Here is an 11,892-nt window from a genome sequence, read left to right on the forward strand (position 1 = left end):
CACCATGCCTGGCTAATTTTTATATTTTTAGTAGAGATGGGGTTTCTCCATGTTGGCCAGGCTGGTCTCCAACTCCTGACCTCAAGTGATTTACCCACCCCAGCATCCCAAAGTGCTGGGATTATAGGTGTGAGCCACCATGCCTGCTGGTCATTCTTCTTTTTTTTGTTTTGTTTTTTGTTTTTTGTTTTTTTGAGACGAAATTTCACTCTTGTCGCCTATGCTGGAAAGCAATGGCCCACTCTCGGCTCACTGCAACCTCAGCCTCCCAAGTAGCTAGGATTACAGGCACCCGCCACCACATCTAGCTAATTTTTGTATTTTTAGTAGAGACGGGCTTTCACTATGTTGGGCCAGGCTGGCCTCGAACTCCTGACCTCAGGCAGTCCGCCCACCTCAGCCTCCCAAAGTGCTAGGATTACAGGCGTGAGCCACTGCGCCCATCCTATTATTTTTATATTTATCATCTATGAGCTAACATCTGAAGAATTATAAAATGTCAAAGCTGAAAGAGACTAAGTATTATCTAGTCTAATCCCTTACTTTTCAGGTAAAGAAACTAGGCTCAGTAAGGTGGTAAGACCTGCTTATGGTCACATACCTTTCTATTCAATATGAACCGAGACTGAAAGCCAGATTTCTTGACTGGAGTTCAGTATTATTTCACCTACACCATGACACCCTAGGGGCTGCATTAGTCCCAGCTTTTAATACAGGTTTATATATGTTGAGTTTTATTAATTTTAATGTTAACCAAAGCTAAACACAATAGGAAAGATCTATCTATTATCAAAAAATTTGGCCAGGCGCGGTCGCTCACACCTGTAATCACAACACTTTGGGAGGCTCCTCGCCTAAGGTCACCAGTTCAAGACCAGCCTGGCCAATATGGTGAAATGCCATCTCTACTGAAAATATGAAAATTAGCCAGGTGTGGTGACACACACGTGTAGTGTGCTGAGATTACAGTGAGCCGGGATCACAACACTGCACTCCAGCATGGGCGACAGAGAAAGACTCAGTCTCCCAAAAAAAAAAAAATTTTTTATGACGCTTCGGGAACATAGTGAAACCCCGTCTCTACAACAGAATTAAACATTAGCGCCAGGCGCAGTGGCTCATGTCTGTAATCCCAGCACTTTGGGAGGCCGAGGTGGGCAGATGACGAGGTCAGGAGATCAAGACCATCCTGGCTAACACAGTGAAACCCTGACTCTACTAAAAATACAAAAAATTAGACGGGTGTGGTTGCGGGCACCTGTAGTCCCAGCTACTTGGGAGGCTGAGGCAGGAGAATAGTGTAAACCCGGGAGGCGGAGGTTGCAGTGAGCAGAGATCATGCCACTGCACTCCAGCCTGGGCGAAAGAACAACTCTGTCTCAAAAAAAATAATAATAATAAGCTGGGCATAGTGGTGCATGCCTGTAGTTCCAGCTACTCAGGGGGCTAAGGCAGGAGGATCACTAGAGTCTTAGATGTAGTATTTTTGTTTTCAACTACCTATAATCTCTCTCATTTGACCCTTTCTGTTCAACTGTACTAATTATGTTTTGTGCATGACACTGCCTGTTTCTAAACTTTTTTCATAAATCTTTCCTACTCTCTACTCTCTTACACTCCAGATACCAACGAAACCCTTTTTAAGTACCATAATATAATTACAAAATGAATTACAAATACCAGGATGGTATATTCAGTGTAGTGATTTACTCCGTATCAGTAGTCTCAACCAAAGGCCTCCAGGGAGGACACTTGGCAATATCTGGAGACCTTTTAGTTGTCTCAACTGGGGTAATGGTAGGGCTGCTACTTAGGAGGATGCCTTTAGGAGGATGCTCCTAAATATCCTACAATGTGTGAGACAGCCCCCAACAATAAAGAATTACCTAGCCCAAAGTGTCTAGTGCTGAGGTTGAGAAACCCTGCTCTCTATGAAAGGAATGGTGTAAAACAGTTTCCTAAACTGTTATGTAAGTGGATCATTCAAGCATATTATAGTGAGCTTTGTCTTGAGATACAGAAGAATTTTGTTACACAGAACTAAGTATTATTAATAATCCACAGCCCCTATCTATTGGCATCAGCAATAAAGAATTGATGATGACTGCAGCACATGTTGTACTACTAATATCAGGGACAATTTGAGAGTTTGACATGTTCATGCTTTCTCCCTTTTTATTTATTTATTTGTTTGTTTGTTTGTTTTTGAGACAGGGGCTTGCCCTCTTGCCCAGGCTGGAGTGCAGTGGTGTGATCTCGGCTCACTGCAACCTTCCGAAGTGCTGGGATTACAGGTGTGAACCACCGCGCCTGGCCTGTGTGGATTTTCTGATGAGACAAAATTTGAACAGAACTCGGTTCCTTATGGAATGTGGAATTCTCTTTGACTTTTAAAAGGATTGTATCTAGCAACTTAAATAGATGTATTTCCTCAAAGACTGTTAACGAAATCCCAGAACTTTGTTCTGATTGTGTCATCCACAGCCCTAGATATTGACGGATTTACAACACAAAAGAGAGAGACTTCAGGCCCAGTGTGGTGGGTCATGCCTGTAATTCCAGCACTTTGGGGAGGGGTGGATCACCTGAGGTCAGGAGTTCAAGACCAGCCTGGCCAACTGGGTAAACCTGTCTTTCAAAAAAAAAACAAAATACAAAAAATTAGCTGGGCGTGGTGGCTTGCGCCTGTAACCCCAATTACTTGGGAGGCTGAGGCAGGAGAATCGCTTGAACCCAGAAGGCAGAGGTTGCAGTGAGCCGGCCTGGGCAACAAGAGCAAAACTCCATTTCAAAAAAAAAGAGAGACTTCAGTGGGCAAAGGAGCAGAGTATGACTTGTTATGATTAAAGAGAAAACTTTTCGCTGGGCACAGTGGCTCATGCCTGTAATCCTAACACTTTGGGAGGCCACGATGGGAGAATCACTTGAGGCCATGAGTTTGAGACCAGCCTGGTCAATATAGCAAAACCCCCATCTCTATAAGACTTTTTAAAAATAATTAAAAAAAAAAAAAGATTGGAGAATTGGAGAAAAGTAATATTTAGTGGTGAGAGACAATTTTATCTATTAACAGAAATTTGAGTAGTGTATCTATCTGAAAAAGATGTTCTTTTGAAGAAGTTATCCCAAAATATCTGAAAAATATGCTGAAATATCTTCTAAAAATCATATTACATTATCATATATCACATTCTAGTGTTTGAGGACTTCTGGGTTTTGTGAGAACAATGATTACTAAGAATTAAATCAGGCTGGGCATGGTGGCTCATGCCTGTAATCTTAGCACTTTGGGAGGCTGAAGTGGGACAATCACTTGAGCCCAAGATTTTGAGACCAGCCTGGGCAACATAGTGAGACCTTATCTCTACCAATAATAAAAAAGTTAGCTAGGCGTAGTGACACACACCTGTGGTCCCAGCTACTTGGGAGGCTAAGACAGGAAAATCTTTTGAGCCCAAGAGGTTGAGGTTACAGTGAGCTATGATCGCACCACTCCACTCCAGCCTGGGTGACAGAGCAAGAGCCTGTCTCTTAAAAAAAGAAAAAAGAAAAAAAAAAGGAAACTATTAGGAGGGATTAATTATGTGGCTAGGGAACTCTTTGGAATGAAACATGGATTTTTTTTTTTTCTTCAGGAGGATCATAACTAAACATTATTTCAGTTTTTTGGATATTGTTGAATATTAGATAACAATAAAGACCATACAACATTATTTAGAAATGGCTTTAAAATGTTACAAGGATGGAGGGGACTTGAAATTCTTTAGACCTTAACTCTGTTAGAATATGGGTTAAAATTGAAATTTTGAGGAAACATTAATTGAAGTATCACATGAAGTATTTTCTTTAATCATATAATTACTAAGGAAAAATTTTAGTGTATTCAGTGACTAAAAGCTATAAATTTGGGTGAAATGTATATTAAAATTTTTTTAATTTATTTTTAAATACAGAGACTCATTTTGTCCCCCAGGCTGGAGTGCAGTGGCACAGTCATAGTTTACTGTAACCTTGAACTGGGCACAAGTGATCCTCCAGCCTCATCCTCCTGAGTAGCTAGGACTACAGGCATGCGCCATGATGCCCAGCTGATTTTTAAAATTTTTTTAGAGACAGATTCTCACTGTGTTGCCCAGGCTGGTCTCAAACTCCTGGCCTCAAGCCGTCCTCCTGCCTCTGCCGCCCAGAATGCTAGGATTACAGGCATGAGCCACCATGCCCAGCCAAAAGTTTTCATTTGTGATAAGAAATTGGGTAAATTTTTTAAAAATATGATTGAAGGCCGGGCGTGGTGGCTCACGCCTGTAGTCCCAGCACTTTGGGAGGCTGATGCAGGCGGATCATGAGGTCAGGAGATTGAGAACGTCCTGGCTAACACGTTGAAACCCATCTCTACTTAAAAAAAAATACAAAAAATTAGCCAGGCGTAGTGGCGGGCGCCTATAGTCCCAGCTACTCGGGAGGCTGAGGCAGGAGAATGGCGTGAACCTAGGAGGTGAAGCTTGCAGTGAGCCAAGATTGTGCCACTGCACTCCAGCCTGGGCGACAGAGCAAGACTCTGTCTCAAAAAAAAAAAAAAAAAAGTGAATTTATAGAACCTTCTGTTATCTTTTTGTCAAATATTTTTCTAAAAAATTTTCTACAGGAGCAGTTTGCTTTATTGAACTTCAGTCTTTACCCCGAAGAATTCTTTCTCAGTGCTTCTGAGAAAGTTTTGACTGCCAGTGAACACAGTTGAATTTCATCATTGTCAATCTGGACTAAATAATCCTTGGATTTTCCATGCTATAAAATGGGGATTGTGTGTTTTCTTGTGAAAGGACCAGTGTCCCTGGTGGTCTGTCTTTGTAAGTCTTTGTGGTATATGTTTATTATAGATACATTTTACAACCAAAATGGATGGTTGAAAGCATTGTTTTCCAAAAAGTAACAACACTCTACCAAGAGATGCTTCTTGAAAAAGATGTTTCCTGTTCAGATAAATTTCTGATATTTGCATTTCCCTGTCTCCCTCTTGAAAATAACAATGTATATTATTAGAGATAACTGTGGTTTGAAGGTTGGACAGGAAAGGTAGAACAGATCTGTTTGCATTTAGAGAAACATTTCCACAGATCAAACATTAAGAAATACTGGCTTAAAGAGTTGTTTGAAGAATAATTTTGCCTCCTTTCTTTTCCTGCTTTGCCTAACTTAAACTATGAATGATTCTGACATTAAAATTTCCCCTTCCTGTTGCCTTTTATTGTGCCATGTTGGGCTTATTTCTGGACTGTACTGGAAACATTTCAGTGATTTGCTCTTTATTGATAAATAGACCCAGTATTTTCTGTGACATTTAGCCATTGCTTGTTTGGTCTGGATTCCTTTTGGCCTTACACTTTGTCTATCTGGTTCTCACCAAAATGAATGAGAATATCTGATTAGCCTACATTGTTTGCATTGCATGGTAGGGAGTTATTCTTTTTAACCCCTCTAATCTTTGTTTCTACAGGCCTGTCATCTTTACTTCAGAGTGTTACTGGGAACCCAGTTCCAGCCAGTGAAGCTGCCTCACAGAGCACTTCAGCCTCCCCTGCCAACACCACAGTCTCTACCATAAAGGGAAGAAATCTGCCCTCCAATGCCCAACCTTTTATTTCCAAAAGCTTCAACTATTCTCCTAACTCATCCACTTCTGAAGTCTCTTCAACCTCAGCCAGCAAGGCCTCAATTGGGCAAAGCCCAGGGCTCCCAAGCACTACTTTTAAACTACCGTCCAACTCTTTGGGGTTTACAGCTACCCACAATACTAGCCCTGCTGCCCCACCTACTGAAGTTACCATGTGCCAATCTTCAGAGGTCTCCAAGCCAAAGCTGGAGTCAGAGTCCACCTCCCCAAGCCTGGAAATGAAGATCCACAACTTCTTAAAAGGTAATCCTGGTTTCAGTGGCTTAAACTTAAACATCCCAATCCTGAGCAGTTTGGGGTCCAGCGCCCCATCAGAGAGTCATCCCTCAGACTTCCAGCGTGGCCCTACTAGCACCTCAATCGACAACATTGATGGAACCCCAGTACGGGATGAACGGAGTGGGACACCCACCCAGGATGAGATGATGGACAAGCCCACATCCAGCAGCGTAGATACTATGTCCCTGCTTTCTAAGATCATTAGCCCTGGTTCCTCAACACCCAGCAGTACAAGATCACCACCCCCTGGGAGAGATGAAAGCTACCCCCGAGAGCTCTCCAATTCTGTATCTACATATCGACCCTTTGGTCTGGGCAGTGAATCTCCCTATAAGCAGCCTCCTGATGGAATGGAGAGACCATCTTCCCTGATGGACTCTTCACAGGAAAAGTTCTACCCAGATACTTCTTTCCAAGAAGATGAGGATTACAGAGATTTTGAGTATTCAGGGCCTCCACCCTCTGCCATGATGAACCTAGAGAAGAAACCAGCCAAATCTATCCTGAAATCAAGCAAGCTGTCTGATACCACCGAGTACCAGCCAATTCTGTCCAGTTATAGCCACAGAGCCCAAGAATTTGGGGTAAAGTCTGCCTTCCCTCCATCTGTAAGGGCCCTCCTGGACTCTAGTGAGAACTGTGACCGTCTGTCATCTTCCCCTGGTCTATTCGGTGCCTTCAGCGTAAGAGGGAATGAACCTGGGTCTGACCGGTCACCATCACCGAGTAAGAATGATTCATTTTTCACCCCTGACTCCAACCACAATAGCTTGTCTCAATCTACCACTGGGCATCTCAGTTTGCCACAGAAGCAGTACCCAGACTCTCCTCACCCAGTCCCACATCGTTCCCTTTTCTCTCCGCAGAACACCCTTGCCGCTCCCACGGGTCACCCACCCACATCAGGCGTGGAGAAAGTCCTGGCCTCCACCATTTCCACCACGTCGACGATTGAATTTAAGAATATGCTTAAAAACGCCTCACGTAAGCCCTCAGATGATAAGCATTTTGGCCAGGCCCCCAGCAAGGGCACTCCAGGTGATGGTGTCAGTCTCCCAAACCTCACCCAGCCCACCTTGACCACCACTGATCAGCAGCAACAAGAAGAGCACTACCGCATAGAAACGCGCGTCTCCTCCTCCTGCTTAGACTTGCCTGATAGCACAGAAGAAAAGGGGGCCCCTATAGAAACCTTGGGTTATCACAATGCATCCAATAGGAGGATGTCAGGGGAGCCAATCCAGACCGTAGAGTCCATCCGAGTTCCTGGGAAGGGAAATAGAGGACATGGGCGTGAGGCTTCAAGGGTGGGTTGGTTTGATCTGAGCACATCAGGTAGCTCTTTTGACAATGGCCCTTCAAGTGCCTCTGAGTTGGCATCCCTTGGGGGTGGGAGCAGCGGAGGCCTCACTGGCTTTAAAACAGCACCATACAAGGAACGGGCACCCCAATTTCAGGAGAGTGTCGGCAGCTTTCGTTCCAACAGTTTCAATTCAACATTTGAGCATCATCTTCCCCCATCCCCCTTGGAACATGGGACACCCTTCCAGAGAGAGCCAGTGGGGCCATCATCTGCCCCACCTGTCCCTCCTAAGGATCATGGTGGTATCTTCTCTCGAGATGCACCCACTCATCTACCCTCTGTGGATCTTTCGAACCCCTTCACAAAGGAGGCAGCCCTGGCCCATGCTGCCCCACCCCCTCCTCCCGGAGAGCACAGTGGAATTCCTTTCCCTACCCCACCTCCTCCTCCCCCTCCTGGGGAACATAGCAGCAGTGGTGGGAGTGGTGTCCCCTTTTCTACTCCACCCCCTCCTCCACCCCCTGTTGACCACTCTGGAGTTGTACCCTTCCCAACCCCACCACTGGCAGAGCACGGAGTGGCAGGGGCTGTGGCAGTATTTCCCAAGGACCACAGTTCCCTCCTTCAAGGGACCCTGGCTGAGCATTTTGGGGTACTCCCAGGACCCAGGGACCACGGGGGCCCCACCCAACGGGACCTCAACGGCCCTGGCCTTAGCCGTGTACGAGAGAGCCTGACCCTACCCTCCCATTCTCTGGAACACCTGGGCCCACCCCATGGAGGAGGAGGTGGGGGAGGCAGCAACAGCAGCGGTGGGCCCCCCTTGGGTCCCTCACACAGAGACACCATCAGCCGGAGTGGTATGATCTTACGGAGTCCCCGGCCAGACTTTCGGCCTAGGGAACCTTTTCTCAGCAGAGACCCGTTTCACAGTTTAAAGAGACCCAGGCCACCTTTTGCTAGGGGCCCTCCGTTCTTTGCACCAAAACGCCCATTCTTCCCTCCCAGGTACTGATGGAAACCAAGGGAAAGGCATTTTGAACAGTCTAGAGAACATTGGAAGTAGGAGTTTGGTTTATTGTTGTTGTTTTTATTTGTTTTCTCTTTCTCGATTTTTTTTTTTATTATAACAAAGGGCCTCTCTTCCAAAGTAAGAAATCACATATGCTTACGTTTTACTATTCAATTCAATCCTCCCTCCCATTGCACTTATCTACCTTCCCCAAGTTGTTTGTATTAAAAAAGAAAAAAAAAAAAGTAAAGAAACACAACCAAAGCCACTTCATTTGGCTGGGGGGTTGGGGAGTGGGGAGGAAAACAATCTTTATTTTACCCCATCTATTGAAGAGTATTATTACATTTGAAATAAAACTTCCATCAGTACAGATAACCACATGTGCAATGTTGGGATGTTATTTTGGGCTTGGCTTATCGAGTAGTCAATGGAAGGATTCCTGTTCCCTCTCTTTGCAGCTTAGAATGTGCTGTAGCCAGCTCGGCTCCCTTCCCTGTGTATCTGTGTCCTGCTAACAGCCAAGAGATGTTGCAAGGGAGGAAATGTGGGAGATCTTGAACCTGTCAAGTTTATTTGTTTTGTTTCTAAAGGCATGATGAAGTTGAGTTCTTTACCCTTCTCCTAAAATCTTTTTTTAATCAGCCTCAAGGTTAAAATAAGGAGTGACTACAGTATATAAAATTAGGAAAGGAAGCATTAATGGTGTGACGTGACCTGCCTGGTTTTTGTAAACAAGATAATAGGAAATGTTTTCAAGGTAGTTTCACATGTCTTGCACCAAGCTCATGCCTCTTGCTTTTCTTTTTTGACTTTCTTTATCTCCCTCAGTTTTTCTTCTGCTGTGGCCAGAAAGACAGTCACTACAGTTGACTATTGATACAAAGGTGCAACAGAAATATTATCCTTGCATTTTTAAATATAAGAAGTAGACATTAATTTTACCACGGTGCTTCCCTAATGTAAGTGATTATTTATTGGTGGTTTTCAAAAAGGTTAACTATTAGAGAAATATTTGTCTTTATCTTCCTTTTCCCCTTGCTTCAGTTGTGTTATTCACCCCTATTCTTGATATTTTAAAGGAGAAGACTCAGTAGCATTTTCCTTTATATTATACACACGTGTCTATCCCATTTCAAGGCTCAAGTCTTACCCCCACCTCTCGCTCCCAATAGGAAATAAAGACCATTTCTGCCCTTAGTTGTTTTACATGCGAGATAAGTGCTTTCCTTCTCCCTGGACTGAAAGATTTGTTTGTATTTCTACATCTAGTACTTGGGAAATAGACAATCATCGTACTTTGAGTGTTTATATCTTTATATCTAGGGACACTGAAAAGTAAATGTTGCTTTACTCCAATTTTTTTTTTTTATTTAGTATCTTACCCCAAGGCATACACACTGATCATCTCCAGTTAGATGAGTAAAACAGTATGTGTTTAGTTTTTCAGAGAATTCTAGCAAGTTTCATATTTTCTTCCAAGTTAGTATAGAACTAACGATAGGAAGTATGGGGTTGCTTTTTCCTCCAGTGGAATATTACAGATGGGGGAGGGTGGGCAATGTAGTGACAGAAAATGATTCTCAGAATGAACTTACTTTTCAGAGAAAGAGCAGCATAAACCAGATGCACATCATGATTTGGGAGTTTTTGTGTAATTTATTCTATTATTTATTTGGGCTCGCCATGTGTTCTGGGGTTAGGATGCTGCAGGTCATTCATCTTCCTAATGCCTGTCTGGTCTTAAAGCCAGCTGTTCTTTCTTTCCTCGACCCTCTCTGCCCTGTAGCTCTCCCCACAAAAATGCATGATACCACGATCTTATGTGTAGGATGGGGTATGTAGTGTAGCAAAGAAAAGAAAGTATAGTTATATTGAGTCCTAAGACATTTGTTAGGGAAAAGCATAAGAGAAAATGGGGTGGGGGTGGGGAAATTATATTTTACTTTCAAAATTGAAATAGGGTTTTTTTTTTTCTCAGAAATTAAATGGGATGTTTTTCATTCTAGAATAAAAGAATGTGAATTCTCTCTGCTGCTCTCGTTTAAGCTAAAAGTAGTGTTTACTTGAAAAGGCTCTCTCACCATTTAATTCTATCAGAAAATGTGGGGATGTCAGGCAAGTGGCTTCCTGAACGTTGGGGCAGGATAATTGTCCTCAAAAGTTCAATGATGGTTAATACATGAAAGGAAGACTGTTGTACAGTTTCAAAGATGAGCTTTTAAGGAGTTGGGTTTTTGTGGGGTACTTTTTTGTTTTTTAAGCCACAAAATCCTCAATATGTTTGTTTTAGGATGGAAGTGAGGATTTGTATGAGACTGTCAGCTATTAATTTTAAGGAAATCTTAAAATTTACATTTACATCAGTTAATGAAGATGACAATGTGTATATATGTGATATAGTGAAACAAAAAAGACAGTTCTGGTATTCATAACATGAAAGAAAGGGGTTTTATTCTTTCTGTGTCTGTGATTTAAAACTCTGTGACCATGCTCTGACTTTTGTATTTCAACCTGAGTTCAAACAAATAAACAAGATATTTTTTAAAGAAAGCATAACATAGTGTGTCTTGGCAAGGACATGATTCATATGGCAGCAGAATGTGAGAAGTTGTAAGGTCCTTGGTACTCACTGTAAAATCACAGACAGAGAATTGGTAGGGGTTGTGAATACACTAGTACCACTTAAAGTTCAGTGATACAGTATCAGAAATAGGGTCCTTAAGTATTTTGAAAGAGTTTACTCTTCAGTCAGCTTAGATGAGAGCTCTCTCCCTGCTCCCCTCTTCCCTCTCAAAAGTTGAGAGTAAACAGAATTTGGTTTGATTCCAGGGAGGGGAAAATGAGCAGAGAATAGGACTTTTATACTTTCCAATACCAGGAATAAAATGTTTGTGATATATATGGGGTACAGCAAACCTATCTAGATAATGTGAATACGATAAACTTCCTAATTGCAGGATATTCACTCTCAATCCTGAAGTTACCGGTTCCTGCCGAATTGAGCTTCAGCTGTTACTGTTTTGAAGCCGCTGTAAATTACTGCTTTCCCCAGATCCCCCACTATTTTTTTAAATGGGCGGGGGCGCCTGTTCAGATTTAAAATAGATATGTTGGATTGATATTCTCACGTGTTCAGTGTGAAAACAAAACAAGTACATGCTTTAGAAGCAACAACAATGAAATCCTTTTGAAATGTGTATTGATATCATTTAATAAAATAACTAGTTCGAAAGGTTTGACATTTTTCTTTGAGATGGGCTTGGACCAAGGGCCCCTGGCTTCCTGGTGAGTGCAAATAGGAGGGAACTTCTCAGGAGCTGAAACTGCTGCTTTGTGGAGTAGGCCTATGGTTGGAAAACCTAAGTTTTCTCCAGCAAAGACCCAACATGACTGTCCAGGGCCGAAGGTGAAACCAACTAGAGAATGCAGAAGGAAAAGCCTGGATATATCTCAGAAGATACGGTTGTATTGGCTTCTGGTCCAAGGGTATGTGGGTGGGAGTAGTGGTGTGGGTGGGAGTAGTGGTGTGGGTGGGAGTAGTGGTGTGGGTGGGAGTAGTGGTGTGTGTGCCCACACATTTCTCAGGCACATACGGAGATACCACAGACCACCCACTTCGTGACC

General features: G+C 43.1%; 1 protein-coding gene across 4 annotated transcripts in view; it reads left to right on the forward strand.

Moving 5' to 3' along the window:
• RPRD2 (regulation of nuclear pre-mRNA domain containing 2) overlaps positions 1–11,500 on the forward strand; it is a 118,334-nt gene extending 106,834 nt beyond the window's left edge. For 2 of the 4 annotated variants that reach the window (XM_003892579.4, XM_003892578.4), the window contains one exon: positions 5,495–11,495. In XM_003892579.4, coding sequence (XP_003892628.2) covers positions 5,495–8,268 — 2,774 coding nt within the window. In that variant the 3' untranslated portion in view covers positions 8,269–11,495. Of the gene's footprint in view, positions 1–5,494 lie in introns of all 4 variants that reach the window. The other 2 variants (XM_009180472.2, XM_009180469.3) reach the window with 2 other exon arrangements.
• The last annotated feature ends 392 nt before the right edge of the window (positions 11,501–11,892 follow it).

This window comes from Papio anubis, chromosome 1 (assembly GCF_008728515.1).
Source record: "Papio anubis isolate 15944 chromosome 1, Panubis1.0, whole genome shotgun sequence".
NCBI classification, from domain to species: Eukaryota; Metazoa; Chordata; class Mammalia; order Primates; family Cercopithecidae; genus Papio; species Papio anubis.